This window comes from Triticum dicoccoides, chromosome 3A (assembly GCF_002162155.2).
Source record: "Triticum dicoccoides isolate Atlit2015 ecotype Zavitan chromosome 3A, WEW_v2.0, whole genome shotgun sequence".
NCBI lineage: Eukaryota > Viridiplantae > Streptophyta > Magnoliopsida > Poales > Poaceae > Triticum > Triticum dicoccoides.
This window is the reverse complement of record NC_041384.1, coordinates 724111843-724138760: the sequence shown is the minus strand read 5'-3', so window position 1 is coordinate 724138760 and position 26918 is coordinate 724111843. Positions and strand designations below refer to the sequence as shown.

Sequence of the window (26918 nt, the reverse complement as noted above, 5' to 3'; positions counted from 1 at the left end):
CGCGATGCCGCCGACTGGTGGCAGAAACCCCAAGATGTTGTACCGACTCTGTATCTCGTACTTGCTCATAGAAGTATGGTGTGCGTGCATGCCTTCATAAGGAGCGTGTATGTGAGGATCTGCTATTGTATTGTGTTAAAAAAAACTTCATGAAGAGGAGTTATAACTTCTGTATAGAAAAAACAAATATTTATTATAAAACTTCATCACAAGAAGCATGAAGCATCCGAAACATAATAAAAATTACATCGATCAATATGAAAAACAAAATTAAATCCAGAAGTTGGCATTGAGCAAGGCTTGGGGAAGCATAGGAAACATACAGACATGTGATACCGAAGGGTTCTGAAAGCATAGAGAACTAGAAGTTGGCATATAGCAGGTGCTGAAAGTCGTTTAGAATCGCAGCCTCCGTAGACACGAGGATGCGCACGCCGCCGCTCCCGCTGACGCCGTCCATGAGGTAGACCATCCCGGCGCGCTGCTGCACGGCGCGGTGCATCACCAGGGGCTTCCCCCACCCGAAATCCGTGTCGTATACCGGCATGCCCAGCCAGCTCACCACCCTCAGCTCCGTCTCCGGCATGCTGCTCGGGGGCTGCTTGCTGCCGTGTATCTCCAGGTAGTCGATCGCCGAACGCACCAGCTCGTCATCCATCCTGCGGACGGCGCCGCTGATACGGTGGGCGACGGAGCCCAGCTCCTCCGACTCGATGTCCCGCACCTTGCAAGCGGCGCCCAGGACGATGATCCCGTTCCCGAAGTAGCGGGCCGGGAGCGGCGGCCGCAGGGCGCCCCGGATGTTGGCCGGGAAGGTGAGGCGTGTCGTGGCGTCCGTCGGTAGCCGGCCGGCGGTGCAGAATGACCTCCACACTTGGGCGCTCACGGCGCAGAACGTGCTCACGCGGCCGCCGTCGCCGCCGCTGGTGCAGGCACGCTTGAGTGCGGCGACCTGGTCCTTGGAGAGGACGAAGATCTTGTTGACCACGGCCCCCGACGGCTCGGCAGATACTGCTAGGCTCAGCTTCGGACAGGAGAACACAGTGAGGGCGTCGGGGTGGACGACGGGTGGGGAGCGCGCACAGAGGAGGGTGCGGTCGTGGCATGGGAGCTCCAGCACCGCCGCCGCCGCGTCGCCGTCCCTGCAGAAGCCGGACCACGTCTGGAAGAAGTGGACTGCGCTTACGGCGTCGATGGCTACGTGGTGCAGCGCCGTCCCCAAGGCCACCCCGCCGCATCCCATGAAGGTCACCTGGATGGCGCACATGATGGACGGCGAGTCCTCCACGCGGGGAACAAAGAGCCTCCTTAGTTCCGGCGACGGCTGGAAGTCCACGAAGCCGTCGACGGTGAGGTCCGACCGAGCGACGACGAAGAGCACGCCCTGGCCGGCACAGTCGATCTCTGGCCGGCCGTCGCCGTCCGCGCCCAGACGGCCGGCGAGAGGGTAGAAGGGCACGAGAGCCTTGGCCATCGCCGCCTTCAGCCTGGCCACGTCGAAGAAGTTGTCGACGTCGCCGGAGTCCGGACTGTAGAAGTATACGTTCGGCGTGTGGCCTCTGTTGACCATTTTGAGGTCGAGTTGGGAGAGCCAGAGTCCATGGCTAGGCGTCTCCTCGCTCGGCTTCACCATGCACGACTCCACCACCTCCACCTCCTGTTGATCCACCACACCCATTTTCCTTCTGCTGAGCTCAGCTGGTTGTGTGAGAACTGAGGAACTTACAAGAGGAAGAGACACGGGTCGACTACTCTTGCTCTCACACTCCCCTTTTATAGCCTTACGACCGAACAAAATAATAGCCTGTACTGAAATTATGTTTAAAATATCAGTTTGTCTAATTCACATCTAGATGTTTTTTAAGGATATCACATCCGACTTCCCACAAATATATAATGCAGCAACAAGAAACAAAAAAGAAAAGGAAAAAAATAGACCACAAACAAAGTGGACAATAGCTTAGTTGTGACATAACTATATCACATTTAGTAGTGTTCTAGACAGACCCTTAAAATATTAATGGGACCCTAATATCTCCCAAGATAGTGGGTTTTCAGCCCCAAGGTGCCTAGGCACCCTCTATGAACGGTAAAATAAAAAAAGTAGTTTATTTTTTATTTTTTTTTGAAACTTTGCAACATAAAAGATGATCGAACTTTGTAGGTGCTTGCAAGTTTTTATTCCAAAAAACCATTCGAGGAGTTCTAACGCGAAAAAAGATTTTAGTGCTTAAAGTTTCGAGTACTTTTAGACTTAAATCTGAAACTCGTTTGTACATCTTTCTCTACATGATATTTTGACATGAAAACTTTCAAGAACCTACAAAGTTTGACCATCTTCAGCGTTGTAAAGTTTCAGATTTTATTAATTTTTTTTTAATTTACTGTTCATAAAGGGTGCCTAGGCACCCAGGAGCTGTTACACCTTTCTGTATCTCCCAAACATTTGATCTGGGAGCTCCCCGGACCAAATGAAGACGTTCACCAGCACGAGCAATGCTACATCTACGAAGGAGTTGTTACACAACTTACGTATGGGATGATTTGGCAGGTTTTAATTGGACATTAGAGAAGGCTGGGGTCCACCTGAAGGGGAATGTTTAGTCGGAGGGAAAGGAAGTTTACATAGGTTGCGTAGCAACAGTATGTAGGTCTAGCATTTTCACGCCAGCACATGGGGACGGATCGAACGATTTCGTTGGATATGGAAAGCATCCCAGGTCGAACGATTTCCTGCTGGCCCATCTAGCACAGGAGCAGTTAGCCCAAATAAGAAAAAAAAAGCCAGGCACAACCCAGTTGCCTACTGTTGCACGGAAAGAAGTCCAAAAACCAAAAATCAATGAGAAAAAAGAAAAGAAAAAGATGGGAGCAACTAGTTAACGAGCGCTCCTTCGGGAGCCTCGCAACGATCAGCGCCACTTGGTGCGCTCTCAGCCATTCGCCACGTGTCGCGCTCTGGACGCTTCCTTCGGATTTGGTTTTTTTATTTTTCCACACGCGTTTTCGGCTTTTTAAACGGTTTTTACCCGGGTTTTTTCGATGTTTTGGTTTTCCCCCGGTCTTTCTTAGCTTTTCGATCAAAAAAAATAAAAATAAAAATTTGCGCGAAAAAACGTGTTTTCTTTTTTTCCTTTCGCAAAAGTCACGGTTTTTCTTCCGTGAGAGGCACGGTTGTGCTTTATCGAGAGTCATGGCCGTGCCTTTTGGAAACGAAAAAAAACGTATTTTTTGTTTTTTTTCTTTTGCGAGGGTCACGGTTTTTCTTTCGCGAGAGGCACGGTTGTGCTTTTGCGAGAGTCACGGCCGTGCGTCTCGGAAAGGGAAAAACAAAACGCGTTTTCTGTTTTTTTTTCTTTTGTGAAAGTCACGGTTTTGCTTCCGCGAGAGGCATGGTTGTGCTTACGCGAAAGTCACGGCCGTGCCTCTCGGAAAGGGAAAAAATACGCTTTTTTGTTTTCTTTTTCACGAGAGTCACGGTTTTGCTTCCGCGAGAGGCACGGTTGTGTTTTCGCGAGAGTCACGGTCGTCCCTCTCGAAAACGAAAAAAAACACGTTTTCTGTTTTTTTCCTTCCACGAGAGTCACGGTTTTGCTTCCACGAGAGGCACGGTTGTGATTTCGCGAGAGGCACGGGCGTGCCTCTTTCGGAAAGGGAAAATAACCGTGCTCCTGGTTCGGTTTTTTTGCCCGTTTTTTCGTGAAAAAAAAGTTCGTCAAAACCTATCAACATGGGATCTAGTTTTGAAGATCTCGACGCGAGGAATCCAATGGTGAAAACGGTTCGAGATTTGGACGCACGGTTTAAGAGATAAAACGTTTTCAATAAACGGATCTACGAAAAAAGGGAAAACTCCCAGGTTGCGACAAGTGGCGTGCTGCATGTGCGCCACTTGGCACGACCTGGGAAAGTGAAGTGTTCTTTGCAACGAGTACTCCTTAATTAGTGATTTCGGAAAAAGATAACCTGGCAGAAACAATGATATGCCAGGCCACACCGGACCTACCACCTCTACCTTGTTTGATCCAGGCAAACATATTTCAAAGCCTATGCCATTTTTGAACTAATAACACAAATATCTATGGCAAAACTAGATGGTTTTCTTTGTGAAACAAAACAAAAATTCAAAAAATGACATGAAAAAAACATGGTAATTAACATGGCATAATATTTTTTATGATCAGTCATTTTTTTGCCATGGTCAGTTACTAAATTTACCATGGTCAATAACAAAATTTTCCATGATCCATAAACTAAATTTGCCATGGTCAATTATTAAATGTATCGTGATCCATTAACTAAATTTGCCATGGTCAAATACTAAATTTTCCATGGTATATGTAATAAATTTGCCATGTTCTAGTTACAAACTAGTTTTGCCATGGCAAAACTAGTTGTTCTTTACCAAGCTATGAAAAAATTGTCATGGTCCAAAAAATAAAGGAAAAGAAAATTGTCGTCATGGAGAACAAAAGAAGATAGCATGGATTGTTTAGTGAAATTTGCCATGGTTTATAAAAAACAAAACTTCTCATAAGCGATGAAAATTAATTGTCGTACTTCATAAAGTTAATTTACCATGGTGCATAAAAGCAGAACTTCCAATGAAGCAATGAAAAGTAAAATTTGCCGTGGATGTGAAGTTAATATGCCATGGCCAAGTAAAATTCCCATGTATATGAAGGGTAGAATTGCCATGGAAATAAAGTAAAATTTGCCGTGGCAAATAAAAATTGTAAAAATGGCAATGGCAATGGCAAAATAAAACATAAATTTAGGTGTATATGAAGTGGTCTGCGCTTATAGCATCGATGGGTACGTGGTGCAGCGCCACCCCCAAGGCCACCCCACCACATCCCATGCAAGGTATTGGCTACCAAATCCCAAAAAAAATACCGTGGTTACCAAAATATATCAAGCGGTTACCGCTCAAAACTTTTAAATGTATTTCAAATTCAAATTTATTTGAGCTAGGTATACATATGTGTTATACTCATTTTAGTTAGAAATTTGCTAGTGTCTTAATTTTTGCAAAACAGAATATAACTTATGCTTAAGTTCAGTGCAAAAAAAACTAAGAACTTATGCATTGCATCCTCAGGAACATTAGTAATAGACATTGTGTAATATCTATACCTCTATACTAACTAGAGATGGGCTCCCTTGGAATTTTCCGTTAGTAAAAAGTAGGAGTTGTTAATCTTGTGGTACCGAGTTACTACATTGTACATCGACCCATATAATTTGAAATTTTACTCAATTGTGAAAAACATTGCTCCAAGCTAGGCCCACATTTGTTTACCAACTATAAAAATAGAAGCCACAGCCGCATAAGACATGGTCATCCCCTAACGGAAAACCTAAGACGCAATACTACTAGGAAAAACCTTATTCACAAAAAAATAGCAGTAGCACTGGTTACAACAGAGCGCTACTGCTACTTAGTAGTTGCACATATATGTTGCATATCATCGACTCATGTGACGATGCAGGTGCATAGATCGTCGATGGCAAAGAAGTGCCACGCCAGGAGTATACGACTGATACGTCTCCAACGTATCTATAATTTTTGATGCTATTATATTATCAACCTTGGATGTTTTATATGCATTTATATGCTATTTTATATGATTTTTGGGACTAACCTATTAACCTAGAGCCCAGTGCCAGTTTCTGTTTTTTCGTTGTTTTTGAGTATCGCAGAAAAGGAAAACCAAATGGAGTCCAATTGACCTGAAACTTCACAGAACTTATTTTTGGACCAGAAGAAGGCCAGGAAGTAGAAGAATTGGGCCATAAGAGTCTCGGGCTGCCCACGAGGGTGGGGGGCGCCCACTCCCCCGGGCGCGCCCCCTGCCTCGTGGACAGCCCGGAGACCCCCCCTGCCTTGTTCCCGACTCCAACACCTCTTATATAACCCAAAACTTTCAGAAAGAAACCTAGATTGGGAGTTCCGCCCCCAGAAGCCTCTGTAGCCACCGAAAACCAATCTAGACCCGTTCCAACACCCTGCCGGAGGGGGGAATCCCTCTCCGATGGCCATCTTCATCATCCCGACGCTCTCCATGACGAGGAGGGAGTAGTTCTCCGTCGAGGCTGAGGGTATGTACCAGTAGCTATGTGTTTGATCTCTCTCTCTCTCTTGTGTTCTTGAGGTGGTACAATCTTGATGTATCGCGAGCTTTGCTATTATAGTTAGATCTTATGATGTTTCTCCCCCTCTGCTCTCTTGTGATGAATTGAGTTTTCCCTTTGAAGTTATCTTCTCGGATTGAGTCTTTAAGGATTTGAGAACACTTGATGTATGTCTTGCATGTGCTTATCTGTGGTGACAATGGGATATCACGTGATCCACTTGATGTATGTTTTGGTGATCAACTTGCGAGTTCCGTGACCTCGTGAACTTATGCATAGGGGTTGGCACACGTTTTCGTCTTGACTCTCCGGTAGAAACTTTGGGGCACTCTTTGAAGTTCTTTATGTTGGTTGAATAGATGAATATGGGATTGTGTGATGCATATCGTATAATCATACCCACGGATACTTGAGGTGACATTGGAGTATCTAGATACCATTAGGGTTTTGGTTGATTTGCGTCTTAAGGTGATATTTTACTACGAACTCTAGGGCTGTTTGTGACACTTATAGGAATAGCCCAACGGATTGATCGGAAAGAATAACTTTGAGGTGCTTTCATACCCTACAATAATCTCTTCGTTTGTTCTTCACTATTAGTGACTTTGGAGTGACTCTTTGTTGCATGTTGAGAGAATGTTATATGATCCAATTATGTTATTATTGTTGAGAGAACTTGCACTAGTGAAAGTATGAACCCTAGGCCTTGTTTCCTAGCATTGCAATACCGTTTACGCTCACTTTTATCATTAGTTACCTTGCTGTTTTTATATTTTCGGAATACAAAAACCTTTATCTACTATCCATATTGCACTTGTATCACCATCTCTTCGCCGAACTAGTGCACCTATACAATTTACCATTGTATTGGGTGTGTTGGGGACACAAGAGACTCTTTGTTATTTGGTTGCAGGGTTGCTTGAGAGAGACCATCTTCATCCTACGCCTCCAACGGATTGGTAAACCATAGGTTATCCACTTGAGGGAAATTTGCTACTGTCCTACAAACCTCTGCACTTGGAGGCCCAACAACGTCTACAAGAAGAAGGTTGTGTATTAGACATCAAGATCTTTTCTGGCGTCGTGGCCGGGGAGGTGAGTGCTTGAAGGTATATCTTTAGATCTTGCAATCGAATCTTTTTGTTTCTTATTTTATCACTAGTTTATTCTATAAAAGAAAACTAAAAATGGAATTGAGGGTACCTCATATCCTTCATCTTTTTAATATCTTTCGTGAAAATAAGGATTCCGATAATTGTGCCAAAATGCTAGAAGAAGAATGCATTAAAATGTTTGGCACTAAATCTTTGAATGTTGAGCATGATTGCAATGTTGTTAGTATGAACTCTTTGAATATCCATAGTACTAATGATGATTGCACTAGTCATGATGAAAATATCTCATATAAGCATGTCAATTTTTATGGAGTGCATAGAGTTTGCAACTACACACCAAATAAGGAAGATAGATTTTGCAAGAGGCATAAGTATTTAGAAACTAAATGGTTGCAAGAAAGGCTAGATGCTTGTGCTGAAGATTTAAAATTTCTTTTCCATCCTTGTGAACTTTGCAATGAACGTGATCATTTAAATATTCAATGAAAATTGTTTCATGATCGAATCATGTCCAAAAATTGTGATGACTTGATTTCCCTTGAGCACCATAATGAACTTAGTTTGCTTCTGGGTTATGAAGAAATGAAATGTATAACTAAGGATATTCCAGAATTTTCCCTTGATAAAGTTCTTGATTTTGATCTAGAGGAAATTTATGTGTATTGTGCGGTGAATTGCATTGAAAATCCTTATATTGCCAATTACATAAAGACAAGAAAACAAATAGATGATGAAGAGAATACTAATGAAAGGGAAGCGACTTCCCAATATCCTCCTACTATTTCTTATGATGAATCAGGTAACGAGGAGGAGCCTTCTATTCAACCAATCTCATTAATAACGAGCTCCAAAAAGAGGATTAAACCCACACATGATGTGAAGAAGAAAAATAAAAGACGGAGAAGCAAAGGTAATAAGGTAATCCTACCAAATGATGTTGCTCCTATTACCCATTGTGATGATGATAATTGTTATACTATTGGTGCTATCCATACTATTAATGATGAGAGTGATTATGCTTATCATATGAAAAGGCCCAAGTTTGGGGATGCTATGTTTGATGAGAATGACATGTTTGAAAATGAATTTGCTGCAATTAATGTTAGTCCCAAGCTTGGGGATGCTATGTTTAATGAAGATGATATTTGTAGTCTCACAAGTTTTGATATGCAAATTTATTACGATGATAGCATGCCTCCTACTTATGATGATTATATTGATGAAAGTGGGTTTGGAAGAGTGTCAACTTTAGGAAGTAGTGATACCACTATTTTGGAGGATGTTGAATCTTATTGTGATAATTATGAAAGTGGATTTGGAGAGGTCATGACTTTATTTAGTAATGATTCCACTATCTTGAAAGAGGTTTCAATTGGTTATGATGAGAACAAAGTTGCAACCTATGATGATTATTGTGATGACACTTATGCTATAAAAAGTAGTGATGATTATATTTATAAAACTTGTCATGATTATGATCACCCTTTTCTCGAACATTACTCTTTTAATATGGAAACAATTTGTAGTATTCGAGTTTCTTATGATACTCCCACTATTCTGAATGAGAATAATTTTGCTTATGTGGAGAGTAGTAAATTTTCTATGCTTGTAGATCATGAAAAGATTGCTTTATGTGCTGGTTATATTGTTGAATTCATTCATGATGCTACTGAAAATTACTATGAGGGAGGAACGTATGCTTGTAGGAATTGCAATAATATCAAGTTCCCTCTCTATGTGCTTAAAGTTTTGAAGTTATGCTTGTTTTGCCCTCCTATGCTAGTTGATTATGGTTCCCACAAGTTGTTTGCTCACAAAATCCCTATGCATAGGAAGTGGGTTAGACTTAAATGTGCTAGTCATATTCTTCATGATGCTCTCTTTATGTTACAATTCTTATTTTTTATGTGAGCATCATTGAAATCATCATGCCTAGCTAGGGACGTTAAACGATAGCACTTGTTGGGAGGCAACCCAATTTTTATTTTTGTTCCTTGATTTTTGTTACTGTTTAGTAATAAATAATTTATCTAGCCTCTGTTATGATTTATTTTTTATGTTTTAATTAGTGTTCGTGCCAAGTAGAACCTTTGGGAACACTTGGGAAAAGTCTTTGCGATCTTGTTGTAAAAACAGAAACTTTAGCGCTCATGAGATTTGCTGCTATGTTTTACTGGAGAGTGCTAATTAGTTGATTCTTTTTTCAGATGATTAATAGATAAATTTATCACGTCCAGCAATTTATTTTCTAATTTTTGGGGTTCCATAAGTATACGTTTGATCCAGATTACTACAGACTGTTCTGTTTTTGACAGATTCTGTTTTCTATGTGTTGTTTGCTTATTTTGATGAATCTATGAGTAGTATCGGAGGGTATGAACCATATATGAGTTGGAATACAGTAGATATTACACCAATATGAATTTAGAATGAGTTCACAACAGTACCTAAGTGGTGATTCATTTTATTATACTAACGGAGCTTACGAGTTTTCTGTTAAGTTTTGTGTTGTGAAGTTTTCCAATTTTGGGTAAAGATTCGATGGACTATGGAATAAGGAGTGGCAAGAGCCTAAGCTTGGGGATGCCCAAGGCACCCCAAGGTAATATTCAAGGACAACCAAGAGCCTAAGCTCGGGGATGCCCTGGAAGGCATCCCCTCTTTCATCTTCGTTCATCGATAACTTTACTTGAAGCTATATTTTTATTCACCACATGATATGTGTTTTGCTTGGAGCGTCATTTTATTTTATTTTGTTTTGCTTGCTGTTTGAATAAAATACCAAGATCTGAAATTATTAAATGTTAGAGAGTCTTCACATAGTTGCATAATTATTCGACTACTCATTGATCTTCACTTATATCTTTCGGAGTAGTTTATCATTTGCTCTAATGCTTCGCTTATATCTTTTAGAGCACAGCGGTGGTTCTATTTTATAGAAATAATTGATCTCTCATGCTTCACTTATATCATTTTGAGAGTCCTTTAGAACAGCATGGTAATTTACTTTGGTTATAAATTTTAAATGCTAAGAGAAGTTGGATGCTTGATAGTTGTTTTGAGATATAAAGGTGGTAATATTAGAGGTGTGCTAGTTGAGTAATTGTGAAATTGATGAATACTTGTGTTGAAGTTGGCAAGTCTCATAGCATGCACGTATGGTAAACGTTGTGTGACAAATTTAAAGCATGGGGTCTTCTTTGAGTGCTTTCCTTATGAGTGGCAGTCGGGGACGAGCGATGGTCTTTTCCTACCAATCTATCCCCCTAGGAGCATGCGCGTAGTGCTTGGTTTTGATGACTTGTAGATTTTTGCAATAAGTATGTGAGTTCTTTATGAATAATGTTGAGTCCATGGATTATACACACTCTCACCCTTCCATCATTGCTAGCCTCTTCGGTACATTGCCCTTTCTCACCTTGAGAGTTGGTGCAAACTTCGCTGGTGCATCCAAACCCCGTGATATGATACGCTCTATCACACATAAGCCTCCTTATATCTTCCTCAAAACAGCCAGCATACCTACCTATTATGGCATTTCCATAGCCATTCTAAGATATATTGCCATGTAACTTTCCACTGTTCCATTTATTATAACACACATCATCATTGTCATATTGCTTTGCATGATCATGTAGTTGACATCGTATTTGTGGCAAAGCCACCATGCTTAATTTTTCATACATGTCACTCTTGATTCATCGCAATCCCGGTACATCGCCGAAGGCATTCACATAGAGTCATATTTTGTTCTAAGTATCGAGTTGTAATTATTGAGTTGTAAGTAAATAAAAGTGTGATGATCATCATTAGAGCATTGTCCCATGTGAGGAAAGGATGATGGAGACTATGATTCCCCCACAAGTCAGGATGAGACTCCTGTTGGGGAACGTAGAAGAATTTTAAAATTTTCTATGCATCACCAAGATCAATCTATGGAGTCATCTAGCAACGAGGGAGAGAGGAGTGCATCTACATACCCTTGTAGATCGCGCGCGGAAGCGTTCAAGAGAACAGGGTTGATGGAGTCGTACTCGACGTGATCCAAATCACCGATGACCAAGTGCCGAACGGACGGCACCTCCGCGTTCAACACACGTACGGTTAGGAAGACGTCTCCTCCAACTTAATCCAGCAAGGGGGAAGGAGAGGTTGATGAAGATCCAGCAGCACGACGGTGTGGTGGTGGAAGCAACGGTGATCTCGACAGGGCTTCACCAAGCGCAGGGAGACGGAGAAGTGTCACCGGAGGGAGAGGGAGAGGCTAGGGGCTTGGGTGCGGCTGCCCTCCCTCCCCCCCCCTACTATATATAGGTTGCCTAGGGGGGCGCCGGCCCTAGGAGATCCAATCTCCTGGGGGGCGGCGGCCAAGGGGTGCCTTGCCCCCCAAGGCAAGGGTGGCGCCCCTCACCCCTAGGGTTTCCAACCCTAGGCGCAGGGGGAGGCCCAAGGGGGTGCACCAGCCCACTAGGGGCTGGTTCCCCTCCCACTTCAGCCCATGGGGCCCTCCGGGATAGGTGGCCCCACCCGGTGGACCCCCGAACCCTTCCGGTGGTCCCGGTACAATACCGATTACCCCCGAAACTTTCCCGATGGCCGAAACTTGACTTCCTATATATAAATCTTCACCTCAGGACCATTCCGGAACTCCTCGTGACGTCCGGGATCTCATCCGGGACTCCGAACAACTTTCAGGTTACCGTATGCTAATATCTCAACAACCCTAGCGTCACTGAATCTTAAGTGTGTAGACCCTACGGGTTCGGGAGACATGCAGACATGACCGAGACGCCTCTCCGGTCAATAACCAACAGCGGGATCTGGATACCCATGTTGGCTCCCACATGCTTCATGATGATCTCATCGGATGAACCACGATGTCGAGGATTCAATCAATCCGTATACAATTCCCTTTGTCAATCGGTACGTTACTTGCCCGAGACTCGATCGTCGGTATCCCAATACCTAGTTCAATCTCGTTACCGGCAAGTCACTTTACTCATGCCGTAATGCATGATCCCGTGATCAACCACTTTGTCACATTGATCTCATTATGATGATGCATTACCAAGTGGGCCCAGAGATACCTCTCCGTCATACGGAGTGACAAATCCGAGTCTTGATTCGTGCCAACCCAACAGACACTTTCATGCCAACCCAATAGTCACCCAGTTAGGTTGTGACGTTTGGCACACCCAAGGCACTCCTACGGTATCCGGGAGTTGCACAATCTCATGGTCTAAGGAAATGATACTTGACATTCGGAAAAGCTACAGCAAACGAACTACACGATCTTTGAGCTATGCTTAGGATAGGGTCTTGTCCATCACATCATTCTCCTAATGATGTGATCCCGTTATCAATGACATCCAATGTCCATAGTCAGGAAACCATGACTATCTTTTGATCAACGAGCTAGTCAACTAGAGGCTCACTAGGAACGTGTTGTGGTCTATGTATTCATACATGTATTACGATTTCCGGATAACACAATTATAGCATGAACAATAGACAATTATCATGAACAAAGAAATATAATAATAACCAATTTATTATTGCCTCTAGGGCATATTTCCAACAGTCTCCCACTTGCACTAGAGTCAATATTCTAGTTACATTGTGATGAATCGAACACCCATGCAGTTCTGGTGTTGATCATGTTTTGCTCTAGGGAGAGGTTTAGTCAACAGATCTGCCACATTCAGGTCCGTATGTACTTTACAAATCTCTATGTCTCCATTTTGAACACTTTCACGGATGGAGTTGAAGCGACGCTTGATATGCCTGGTCTTCCTGTGAAACCCGGGCTCCTTGGCAAGGGCAATAGCTCCAGTGTTGTCACAGAAGAGAGTCATCAGGCCCGACGCATTAGGTATGACTCCTAGGTCGGTAATGAACTCCTTCACCCAGACTGCTTCTTGTGCTGCCTCCGAGGCTGCCATGTACTCTGCTTCACATGTAGATCCCGCCACAACGCTTTGCTTGCAACTGCACCAGCTTACTACCCCACCATTCAAAATATACATGTATCCGGTTTGTGACTTAGAGTCATCCAGATCTGTGTCGAAGCTAGCATCGACGTAACCCTTTACGACGAGCTCTTCGTCACCTCCATACACGAGAAACATGTCCTTAGTCCTTTTCAGGTACTTTAGGATATTCTTGACCGCTGTCCAGTGTTCCATGCCGGGATTACTTTGGTACCTTCCTACCAAACTTACAGCAAGGTTTACATCAGGTCTGGTACACAGCATAGCATACATGATAGACCCTATGGCCGAGGCATAGGGGACGACACTCATCTTTTCTCTATCTTCTGTCATGGTCGGGCATTGAGCCGTGCTCAATCTCGTACCTTACAATACAGGCAAGAACCCCTTCTTTGACTAATCCATTTTGAACTTCTTCAATATCTTGTCAAGGTACATACTCTGTGAAAGACCAATGAGGCGTCTCGATCTATCTCTATAGATCTTGATGCCTAATATATAAGCAGCTTCTCCAAGGTCCTTCATTGAAAAACACTTGTTCAAGTAGGCCTTTATGCTTTCCAAGAATTCTATATCATTTCCCATCAACAGTATGTCATCCACATACAATATGAGAAATGCTACAGAGCTCCCACTCACTTTCTTGTAAATGCAGACTTCTCCATAAGTCTGCGTAAACCCAAATGCTTTGATCATCTCATCAAAACGAATGTTCCAACTCCGAGATGCTTGCACCAGCCCATAAAACGAGCGTTGGAGCTTGCACACCTTGTCAGCATTCTTAGGATCGACAAAACCTTCCGGTTGCATCATATACAATTCTTCCTTAAGCAAACCACTAAGGAATGCCGTTTTGACGTCCATTTGCCATATCTCATAATCATAGAATGCGGCAATTGCTAACATGATTCGGACGGACTTCAGCTTCGCTACGGGTGAGAAAGTCTCATCGTAGTCAACCCCTTGAACTTGTCGATAACCCTTAGCGACAAGCCGAGCTTTATAGATGGTCACATTACCATCCGCGTCTGTCTTCTTCTTAAAGATCCATTTATTTTCTATGGCTCGCCGATCCTCGGGCAAGTCAGTCAAAGTCCATACTTCATTTTCATACGTGGATCCTATCTCGGATTTCATGGCTTCTAGCCATTTGTCGGAATCTGGGCCCGCCATCGCTTCTTCATAGTTCGAAGCTTCACCGTTGTCTAACAACATGATTTCCAAGACAGGGTTACCGTACCACTCTGGTGCGGAACGTGTCCTCGTGGACCTACGAAGTTCAGTAGTAATTTGATCTAAAGTTTCATGATCATCATCATTAACTTCCTCTCTAGTCGGTGCAGGCATCTCAGGAACATTTTCTTGAGCTGCGCCACTTACCGGTTCAAGAGGTAATACTTCATCAAGTTCTACTTTCCTCCCACTTATTTCTTTCGATAGAAACTCTTTCTCTAGAAAGGACCCATTCTTGGCAACAAAGATCTTGCCTTCGGATCTGAGGTAGAAGGTATACCCAACAGTTTCTTTAGGGTATCCTATGAAGATGCATTTTTCTGACTTGGGTTCGAGCTTTTCAGGTTGAAGTTTCTTGACATAAGCATCGCATCCCCAAACTTTGAGAAACGACAGCTTAGGTTTCTTCCCAAACCATAATTCATACGGTGTCATCTCAACGGATTTCGATGGAGCCCTATTTAAATTGAATGCGGCGGTCTCTAAAGCATAGCCCCAAAATGACAGCGGTAAATCGGTAAGAGACATCATAGATCGCACCATATCCAATAGAGTGCGATTACGACGTTCGGGCACACCATTACGCTGAGGTGTTCCAGGCGGCGTGAGTTGTGAAACTATTCCACATTTTCTTAAGTGTGTGCCAAATTCGTGACTCAAGTATTCTCCCCCACAATCTGATCGCAAGAACTTGATTTTCTTGTCACGTTGATTCTCAACCTCACTCTGAAATTCCTTGAACTTTTCAAAGGTCTCAGACTTGTGTTTCATTAAGTAGACATACCCATATCTACTCAAGTCATCAGTGAGGGTGAGAACATAACGATAGCCACCGCAAGCCTCAACACTCATTGGACCGCACACATCAGTATGTATGATTTCCAATAAGTTGGTTGCTCGCTCCATTGTTTCTGAGAATGGAGTCTTGGTCATTTTACCCATGAGGCATGGTTTGCACGTGTCAAATGATTCGTAATCAAGAGACTCTAAAAGTCCATCTGCATGGAGCTTCTTCATGCGTTTGATACCTATGTGACCAAGGCGGCAGTGCCACAAGTATGTGGGACTATCATTATCAACCTTACATCTTTTGGTATTCACACTATGAATATGTGTAGCACTACGCTCGAGATTCATTAAGAATAAACCATTCACCATCGGAGCATGACCATAAAACATATCTCTCATATAAATAGAACAACCATTATTCTCGGATTTAAATGAGTAGCCATCTCGAATTAAACAAGATCCTGATACAATGTTCATGCTCAAAGCTGGCACTAAATAACAATTATTGAGGTTTAAAACTAATCCCGTAGGTAAATGTAGAGGCAGCGTGCCGACGGCCATCACATCGACCTTGGAACCATTCCCGACGCGCATCGTCACCTCGTCCTTCGCCAGTCTCCGCTTATTCCACAGCTCCTGCTTTGAGTTACAAATGTGAGCAACTGCACCGGTATCAAATACCCAGGAGCTACTACGAGTACTGGTAAGGTACACATCAATTACATGTATATCACATATACCTTTAGTGTTGCCGGCCTTCTTGTCCGCTAAGTATTTGGGGCAGTTCCGCTTCCAGTGACCACTTCCCTTGCAATAAAAACACTCAGTCTCGGGCTTGGGTCCATTCTTTGGCTTCTTCCCGGCAGCTTGCTTACCGGGTGCGGCAACTCCCTTGCCGTCCTTCTTGAAGTTCTTCTTACCCTTGCCTTTCTTGAACTTAGTGGTTTTATTCACCATCAACACTTGATGTTCCTTTTTGATTTCCACCTCTGCTGATTTCAGCATTGAATACACCTCAGGAATGGTCTTTTCCATCCCCTGCATATTGAAGTTCATCACAAAGCTCTTGTAGCTTGGTGGAAGCGACTGAAGGATTATGTCAATGACCGCGTCATCCGGGAGATTAACTCCCAGCTGAGTCAAGCGGTTATGCAACCTAGACATTTTGAGTATGTGTTCACTGACAGAACTATTTTCCTCCATCTTACAGCTGAAGAACTTGTCATAGACTGAGCTTGAAAAACCATTTTCAGCTATTCGAACATCTCATATGCTCCGTGTCTCTCAAACCGCTTTTGGAGCCCCGGTTCTAAGCTGTAAAGCATGCCGCACTGAACGAGGGAGTAATCATCAGCACGTGACTGCCAAGCGTTCATAACGTCTTGGTTTTCTGGGATAGGTGCGTCACCTAGCGGTGCTTCTAAGACATAATCTTTCTTGGCAGCTATGAGGATGATCCTCGGGTTCCGAACCCAATCCGTATAGTTGCTGCCATCGTCTTTCAGCTTGGTTTTCTCTAGGAACGCGTTGAAGTTGAGGACAACGTGGGCCATTTGATCTACAAGACATATTGTAAATATTTTAGACTAAGTTCATGATAATTAAGTTCATCTAATCAAATTACTCAATGAACTCCCACTCAGATAGACATCCCTCCAGTCATCTAAGTGAAACATGATCCGAGTTAACTAGGCCGTGTCCGATCATCACGTGAGACGGACTAGCCAACATCGGTGAACATCTTCATGTTGATCGTATCTCCTATACGACTCATGCTCGACCTTTCGGTCTTCTGTGTTCCGAGGCCATGTCTGTACATGCTAGGCTCATCAAGTCAACCTAAGTGTATTGCGTGTGTAAATCTGGCTTACACCCATTGTATTCGAATGTTAGAATCTATCACACCCGATCATCATGTGGTGCTTCGAAACAACGAACCTTCGCAACGGTGCACAGTTAGGGGGAATACTTTCTTGAAATTATTACGAGGGATCATCTTATTTAAGCTACCACCGTTCTAAGCAAATAAGATGTAAAACATGATAAACATCACATGCAATCAAATAGTGACATGATATGGCCAATATCATTTGCTCCTTTTGATCTCCATCTTCGGGGCTCCATGATCATTGTTGTCACCGGCATGACACCATGATCTCCATCATCATGATCTCCATCATCATGTCTTCTTGAAGTTGTCTCGTCATCTATTACTTCTACTACTATGGCTAACGCTTTAGTAATAAAGTAAAGTAATTACATGACATTTATGTTGACACGCAGGTCATAAATAAATAAAGACAACTCCTATGGTTCCTGCCGGTTGTCATACTCATCGACATGCAAGTCGTGATTCCTATTACAAGAACATGATCATCTCATACATCACATATATCATTCATCACATCCTTTGGCCATATCACATCACAAAACACTTGCTGCAAAAACAAGTTAGACGTCCTCTAATTGTTGTTGCAAGTTTTTACGTGGCTGCTATAGGTTTCTAGCAAGAACGTTTCTTACCTACGCCAAAACCACAACGTGAATTGCCAATTTCTATTTACCCTTCATAAGGACCCTGTTCATCGAATCCGATCCAACTAAAGTGGGAGAGACAGACACCCGCCAGCCACCTTATGCAACTAGTGCATGTCAGTCGGTGGAACCAGACTCACGTAAGCGTACGTGTAAGGTCGGTCCGGGCCGCTTCATCCCACGATGCCGCCGAATCAAGATAAGACTAGTATCGGCAAGCAAATTGACAATATCGACGCCCACAACTGCTTTGTGTTCTACTCGTGCATAGTAACTACGCATAGACCTAGCTCATGATGCCACTGTTGGGGAACGTAGCAGAATTTTAAAATTTTCTACGCATCACCAAGATCAATCTATGGAGTCATATAGCAACGAGGGAGAGAGGAGTGCATCTACATACCCTTGTATATCGCGTGCGGAAGCATTCAAGAGAACGGGGTTGATGGAGTCGTACTCGACGTGATCCAAATCACTGATGACCAAGTGCCGAACGGACAGCACCTCCGCGTTCAACACACGTACGGTTGGGAAGACGTCTCCTCCAACTTGATCCAGCAAGGGGGAAGGAGAGGTTGATGAAGATCCAGCAACACGACGGCGTGGTGGTGGAAGCAACGGTGATCTCGGCAGGGCTGCGCCAAGCGCGGGGAGACGGAGGAGTGTCACGGGAGGGAGAGGGAGAGGCTAGGGGCTTGGGTGCGGCTGCCCTCCCTCCCCCCACTATATATAGGGTGCCTAGGGTGGGCGGCCCTAGGATATCCAATCTCCTAGGGGGGCGGCGGCCAAGGGGTGCCTTGCCCCCCAAGGCAAGGGTGGCGCCCCCCACCCCTAGGGTTTCCAACCCTAGGCACAGGGGAGTCCCAACGGGGGCGCACCAGCCCACTAGGGGCTGGTTCCCCTCCCACTTCAGCCCATGGGGCCCTCCGGGATAGGTGGCCCCACCCGGTGGACCCCCGGGACCCTTCTGGTGGTCCCGGTACAATACCGATTATCCCCGAAACTTTCCCGATGGCCGAAACTTGACTTCCTATATATAAATCTTCACCTCCGGACCATTCTGGAACTCCTCGTGACGTCCGGGATCTCATCCGGGACTCCGAACAACTTTCGGGTTACTATATGCTAATATCTCACAAACCTAGCGTCACTGAACCTTAAGTGTGTAGACCCTACGGGTTCGGGAGACATGTAGACATGACCGAGACGCCTCTCCGGTCAATAACCAACAGCGGGATCTGGATACCCATGTTGGCTCCCACATGCTTCACGATGATCTCATCGGATGAACCACGATGTCGAGGATTCAATCAATCCGTATACAATTCCCTTTGTCAATCGGTACGTTACTTGCCCGAGACTCGATCGTCGGTATCCCAATACCTAGTTCAATCTCGTTACCGGCAAGTCACTTTACTCATGCCGTAATGCATGATCCCGTGATCAACCACTTTGTCACATTGATCTCATTATGATGATGCATTACCGAGTGGGCCCAGAGATACCTCTCCGTCATACGGAGTGAAAAATCCGAGTCTTGATTCGTGCCAACCCAACAGACACTTTCGGAGATACCTGTAATGTACCTTTATAGTCACCTAGTTACGTTGTGACATTTGGCACACCCAAGGCACTCCTACGGTATTCGGGAGTTGCACAATCTCATGGTCTAAGGAAATGATACTTGACATTCGGAAAAGCTACAGCAAACGAACTACACGATCTTTGAGCTATGCTTAGGATTGGGTCTTGTCCATCACATCATTCTCCCAATGATGTGATCCCGTTATCAATGACATCTAATGTCCATAGTCAGGAAACCATGACTATCTTTTGATCAACGAGCTAGTCAACTAGAGGTTCACTAGGGACGTGTTGCGGTCTATGTATTCACACATGTATTACGATTTTCGGATAACACAATTATAGCATGAACAATAGACAATTATCATGAACAAAGAAATATAATAATAACCATTTTATTATTGCCTCTAGAGCATATTTCCAACAACTCCGGCGAAAAATAAAAAAATAAAAATAAATAAAGAGGCCATAAAAAAAGGAAAAGAAGTCTGAAACAAAAAAAGAAGAGAAAAAAAGAGAGAAGGGACAATGTTACTATCCTTTTTCCACACTTGTGCTTCAAAGTAGCACCATGATCTTCATGATAGAGAGTCTCTTATTTTGTCACTTTCATATACTAGTGGGAATTTTTCATTATAGAACTTGGCTTGTATATTCCAATGATGGGCTTCCTCAAATGCCTTAGGTCTTCGTGAGCAAGCAAGTTGGATGCACACCCACTTAGTTTCTTTGATGAGCTTTCATATATTTATAGCTCTAGTGCATCCGTTGCATGGCAATCCCTACTCCTTGCATTGACATCAATCGGTGGGCATCTCCATAACCCATTGATTAGCCGCGTCAATGTGAGACTTTCTCCCTTTTTGTCTTCTCACACAACATCAATCATCATATTCTATTCCACCCATAGTGCTATATCCATGGCTCGCGCTCATATATTGCGTAAAAGTTGAAAGAGTTTGAAAAGGCTAAGTATGAAACAATTGCTTGGCTTGTCATCGGGGTTGTGCATGATGAGAGCATTTTGTGTGACAAAAATGAAGCATGGCCAAACTATATGATTTTGTAGGGATAAGTTTTTTTTGGCTATGTTATTTTGATAAGACATAATTGCTTGATTAGCATAGTTGGAGTATTGCTATTTTTATGTCAACAATAAACTTTTATTTTGAATCTTTCGGATCTGAACATTCATGCAACAATAGAGAAAAATACATTGAAGAACATGCTAGAAAGCATTCCACATCAAAAATTCTGTTTTTATCATTTACCTACTCGAGGACGAGCAGGAATTAAGCTTGGGGATGCTTGATACGTCTCCAACGTAACTATAATTTTTGATGCTATTATATTATCAACCTTGTATGTTTCATATGCATTTATATGCTATTTTATATGATTTTTGGGACTAACCTATTAACCTAGAGCCCAGTGCCAGTTTCTGTTTTTTCGTTGTTTTTGAGTATCACAGAAAAGGAAAAACAAACGGAGTCCAATTGACCTGAAACTTCACGGAACTTATTTTTGGACCAGAAGAAGGCCAGCAAGTAGAAGAATTGGGCCAGAAGAGTCTCGGGGTGCCCACGAGGGTGTGGGTGCGCCCCCCTGCCTCGTGGACAGCCCGGAGACCCCCCTGCCTTGTTCTCGACTCCAACACCTCGTATATAACCCAAAACTCCCAGAAAGAAACCTAGATCGGGAGTTCCGCCGCCAGAAGCCTCCGTAACCACCAAAAACCAATCTAGACCCATTTCGGCACCCTGCCTGAGGGGGGAATCCCTCTCCGATGGCCATCTTCATCACCCCGACGCTCTCCATGACGAGGAGGGAGTAGTTCTCCCTCGGGGCTGAGGGTATGTACCGTTAGTTATGTGTTTGATCTCTCTCTCTCTCTCTCTCTCTCTCGTGTTCTTGAGGTGGTACGATCTTGATGTATCATGAGCTTTGCTATTATAGTTGGATCTTATGATGTTTCTCCCCCTCTACTCTCTTATGATGAATTGAATTTTCCCTTTCAAGTTATCTTCTCGGATTGAGTCTTTAAGGATTTGAGAACACTTGATGTATGTCTTGCATGTGCTTATCTGTGATGACAATGGGATATCACGTGATCCACTTGATGTATGTTTTGGTGATCCACTTGCGAGTTCCGTGACCTCGTGAACTTATGCATACGGGTTGGCACACGTTTTCGTCTTGACTCTCCGGTAGAAACTTTGGGGCACTCTTTGAAGTTCTTTCTGTTGGTTGAATAGATGAATCTGAGATTGTCTGATGCATATCGTATAATCATACCCACGGATACTTGAGGTGACATTGGAGTATCTAGGTGACATTAGGGTTTTGGTTGATTTGCGTCTTAAGGTGTTATTTTACTACGAACTCTAGGGTTGTTTATGACACTTATAGGAATAGCCCAACGGATTGATCGGAAAGAATAACTTTGAGGTGGTTTTGTACCCTACAATAATCTCTTCGTTTGTTCTCCGCTATTAGTGACTTTGAAGTGACTCTTTGTTGCATGTTGAGGGATAGTTATATGATCCAATTATGTTATTATTGTTGAGAGAACTTGCAATAGTGAAAGTATGAACCCTAGTTCTTGTTTCCTAGCATTGCAATACCGTTTACGCTCACTTTTATCATTAGTTACCTTGCTGTTTTTATATTTTCAGAATACAAAAACATTTATCTACTATCCATATTGCACTTGTATCACCATCTCTTCGCCGAACTAGTGCACCTATACAATTTACCATTATATTGGGTGTGTTGGGGACACAAGAGACTCTTTGTTATTTGGTTGCAGGGTTGCTTAAGAGACCATCTTCATCCTACGCCTCCCACGGATTGATAAACCTTAGGTCATCCACTTGAGGGAAATTTGCTACTATCCTACAAATCTCTGCACTTGGAGGCCCAACAACGTCTACAAGAAGAAGGTTTTGTAGTAAACATCAACGACGAGTGGCCGGAGTGTCAGGCCTAGGTGTACCGGTTCCGAGCGACAACCAGTAGTTAGTTTAGGTTCACGCTAGTGCGAGAGAGGAATACGAACCGACGCCTCAAGAAGTACTACATTATGTATGAGATGATGATGAGACATGTCATGTAACTTGTATAGCTATATCGTGATTATGATGCGACGACATGATTTGTGTTGGATGATATGACGAGACTATTATGTGTATGATACGATGAGCATATTGCATGTTTATGATATGATCAGAATACTATATAAAACCTGTACAAAAACACTGCAAATACGCAACAAAAAAATATATGAGAAAATGTAGTAGTAGTGCTCTTTAGCGTTGGACAGGAAAACACTACTGCTAAAGCACTTAGCAGTAGCGCTGGTTTGGAAAGCGCTACTGCTAAGTTGGTATAGCAGTAGAGCATGTCAAACAGCGCTACTGCTAAACGTTACTTGTAGTGCCATATCAGTAGCGCGATGCCCCGCACTACTAATAGCCCTTAGACCCGTGCTACCGCTAGGCTTTTCCCTAGTAGTGCAATCCTACTACTAATCCACTATTTTCCCTCCCATAACTAAAGAAATGACTATCTCTACAAAATATATTCTTATCTACTCATGTACTCCAGTTGACGCCTCCGTAAAAACAAAAGGAAGGAGAAAAGGAGATAAAAACACTCGAACTCACTGAAGTTGAGTCGAAAGCACACCACGGTTTTTGTACTTCATACACTCACTAAAGTCACTAAATATGATGTGACATGATTATATGGGAAAATGCAACAACCATTTTGCTAAGAATGAAAGAAGATAACATACTATTTGTATTTGTTTTGGATATGAGAGATTCCTTACGTGCCAAGAACAAAATGTCAACAGGTCGCTTAACTTTGGGTTCCTTTTTCATATGCTCTCTTTTATTTTTCATCATCTTCTACACTCACCAGATCAAACAGTTTCTGCTTATTTGAAATCATGTGAATCGTTTCTCAGACCTCAGCATGGGAGGTCTCCGGCACTCGGGTCCCTGGAAGGCCACCGCTCCTCCTGAAGGAAATATGCCCTAGAGGCAATAATAAAGTTGTTATTTATATTTCCTTATATCATGATAAACGTTTATTATTTATGCTAGAATTGTATTAACTGGAAACTTAGTACGTGTGTGAATACATAGACAAAATAGAGTGTCCCTAGTATGCCTCTACTAGACTAGTTCGTTAATCAAAGATGGTTATGTTTCCTGACCATAGACATGTGTTGTCATTTGATGAACGGGATCACATCATTAGAGAATGGTGTGATGGACAAGACCCATCCGTTAGCTTAGCATTATAATCATTTAGTTTTATTGCTATTGCTTTCTTCATGACTTATACATATTCCTCTGACTATGAGATTATGCAACTCCTAAATACCGGGGGAACACCTTATGTGCTATCAAACGTCACAACATAACTGGGTGATTATAAAGATGCTCTACAGGTGTCTCCGAAGGTGTTTGTTGAGTTGGCATAGATCAAGATTAGGATTTGTCACTCCGTGTATCGGAGAGGTATCTCTGGGCCCTCTCGGTAATGCACATCACTATAAGCCTTGCAAGCGATGGGACTAATGAGTTAGTTGCGTGATCATGCATTATGGAACGAGTAAAGAGACTTGCGGTAATGAGATTGAACTAGGTATGATGATACAGATGATCGAATCTCGGGCAAGTAACATACCGATGACAAGGGGAATGACGTATGTTGTTGTGCGGTTCGACCGATAAAGGTCTTCGTAGAATATGTAGGAACCAATATGAGCATCCAGGTTCCGCTATTGGTTATTGACCGGAGATGTGTCTCGGTCGTGTGTACATAGTTCTTGAACCCGCAGGGTCCGCACGCTTAACGTTCGATGACGATTTGTATTATGAGTTATGAGTTTTGGTGACCGAAGTTTGTTCGGAGTCCCGGATGAGATCACGGAGATGACGAGGAGTCTCGATATGGTCGAGAGGTATAGATTGATATATTGGAAGGTTATATACGGACATCGGAATGGTTCCAAAGAAATTCGGGGAATTATCGGAGTACCGGGAGGCTACCGGAACCCTCCGGGAAGTTAATGGGCCTAGTGGGCCTAATGGGCCATATCCGGTCCTTTTTAGTTCACATATAAGATTTGTCTGAAGTCAAGCCTCGTAAAGTTTGACCAACTTTATAGAAAAAAATATCAACATTCACAATGTAAAATCAATACCAGTTTATGCATCATGACTTAAAGTTTCATATTGTATAACTTTAGCATGGTAGATTTTAATATTTTTTCATATAAATATGGTCAAACTTTGAGTAGTTTGACTTCACACAATTCTTATATGCAGAGTAAAAAGGACCAGAGGGAGTATCCGATTTTTGTAAAAATTATCCAAGTATGAATGAATATCACCTAGTTTGTTTTAGTTTGCTTCAAGTTTTGTTCATTTTTGTTAAATTTTGTTTGAAATGTAACCAGACATATGCAGACAGCTTTGGATGGTTGCCTCCTACATGCATGTCCATGGACGGGTCCCCCCTCTCTGCGGACAAATGTAGTGTTCAGTTTGGGGATTGGCGTTGGAGATGCCCTCAGTCCGGGTATAATTAAATTTGGAATATTAAACTGCAGCAACTCTAGTTTCCATGAACGGTTCATTTTCATTTTCAAATCCATAATTTTTTTAAAAAAATTGTGAACTATTCAAATCCATGGAATTTTCTAAATTCACAAATGATTTTAGAATTAATGAAACTTTTTAAAATTTATGAATATTTTTAGAATTTGCGAAAAAAAATTAAAATGCTCAAATATATTTTGGATTCATGAACAAATTTTTCTCTTTATTTTCTTCATGATTTTTATGTAATCCGCGAACTTGTTCGAATCTGTCAATATTCTTTGAATTCATAGACATCTTTTGAATTGATAATCTTTTCTTGATTTTGTGAACATTTTGTAAATCTATGAACTTTTTTTCAAATCCGTGATCATTTTTAAATCCATGATTTTTTTTAATTCATAAGAAAATTTAATTTGTGATTTTCTCAAATTCCTCAATATTTTAAAAATTCATTAATTAAATTAATTTGTGACCAAGGGAAGGAGAGGCGAAGCTAAAGAGATTTCATAAAAGAAAATTATTATTTAAAAAGAAAAATCACTGCTTTTATCTCACTGTTAAATTTTAGAAGTTTACAAGGGGTAGGTCGTTGTTTTTGCCTGTCACTGTTGTCCACATAGCAATTACCAGCAACCTCTTTTATCCACCACTGCTACTTTTGAAAATAGCAGTGGGGGGTACGTGTCCTTGCCTAGCACTAAATTCAGCCTACTTATAAGATTTTTCCCAATAGTGTAAGCAGGACCCGATTCTGGGTAAATCTTGTCTCATGTTTCCTCTTTGATCTACTCATCCCAAAGGGTTACCCTACCAAGGGAACTGCCGGAATAACCTCCGGCATAGTGTGTAACCTAATTAAACAGCCTTAGCCAGGGCGGAAGCCATGCAACCGCTTGTGGGCAGACATCATTAGCATAGAAGATGGTCCGGCGCATTATGAAAACGATCGAGCGAACCATTATGACCTATTTTAGGAACGTTATGGAAGTTTCCTGACTGCTTTTGCTCTAATTTCCCCTTTTTATTTTCTTTTTCTTTAATTTTTCATTATTTTGCAAATTTTTAGTTAAAAATGTTCTCAAAATTTGTTAATGTTTTTTCAAAGTGTTGGACGTAAAAAAAGATTATAAATGGTTAACGTAAATAATAATACTGACTAGGGGCTAACACTGGACCATCAGTGACTTTTGGCCATAAGAAAGTGGTCTGAACTAGCCATCACTGAACTATCACACAAAAGTCCCTCGATGATAATCTAGTCGAGCGTTCAGGTTCTTATTAGTGACCTCTTACAACGACCGGTCACTGAGTATAGTAATCAATGATGGGTGGCTTACAGCCGGTAAGTATTGACGGGTCAGTGCTGAAACAATTTCTAATATAACGAAGGCCCGTAGGTTCTCCAAAGCGCACTTTGTTGGGGCAAATGTGGTGCTCGATCGGCTTACATGAACGCGTCCGCGGCGTCCCTATTCAACTGAGTGAAGTCTGAAATAAACCTTGACGTTGTAGAGGCTGACATAAATAAATCCTCACATTTAAATCCCTGAAGTTGATACTCTGTATTTAAAGATCCCGCTCAATCCCAACCCTACATGAGTAAAATCTTGTTTGGTGTAATTGGAGAGGTGCGATCCCAGCCAGGATTGATTTTTGCAGTGACTTACTACATGGGCCCACCTATCATATGCATACCCTATCGACCAGCTGCATTGCAGGTGACCGGTAGCGCCCCAACGGCCCAACCGACCAGGTGCCGTGCAGTGGTGACCGGCAGCAGCGCCGACGAGCTCCTCAACAGTGTGCAACACCTGGGCAAGCCCGACCTGATGAGTGTGCCGGACGCGGTAGGCTCGGCCATCGATGCCATTCCAGATGACCTGGAGGCGGCGGTCGTCAACGCCATCAAGCCATGCCAT

At 42.7% G+C, this 26918-nt stretch overlaps 1 protein-coding gene across 1 annotated transcript; it reads right to left on the bottom strand.

Moving 5' to 3' along the window:
- Positions 1 to 229: 229 nt before the first annotated feature.
- On the bottom strand, positions 230 to 26918 carry LOC119273127 (putrescine hydroxycinnamoyltransferase 1-like). Its single transcript, XM_037554408.1, has 2 exons — positions 26750 to 26918; positions 230 to 1809 (listed from the first exon to the last, which is right to left on the bottom strand). The coding sequence occupies exons 1-2, from the start codon at positions 26916 to 26918 to the stop codon at positions 362 to 364; spliced, it is 1617 nt and encodes a 538-aa protein (XP_037410305.1). The 3' UTR covers positions 230 to 361.

Bases quoted from the DNA above. Each gene is read 5' to 3' on its own strand.
- LOC119273127 (XM_037554408.1), bottom strand. From the start codon at position 26,918: ATGGCATGGCTTGATGGCGTTGACGACCGCCGCCTCCAGGTCATCTGG. The intron at 1,810-26,749 runs GTCGGTTGGGCC...ACATAATTTCAG, and splicing joins TCACCACTGCACGGCACCTG to TACAGGCTATTATTTTGTTC.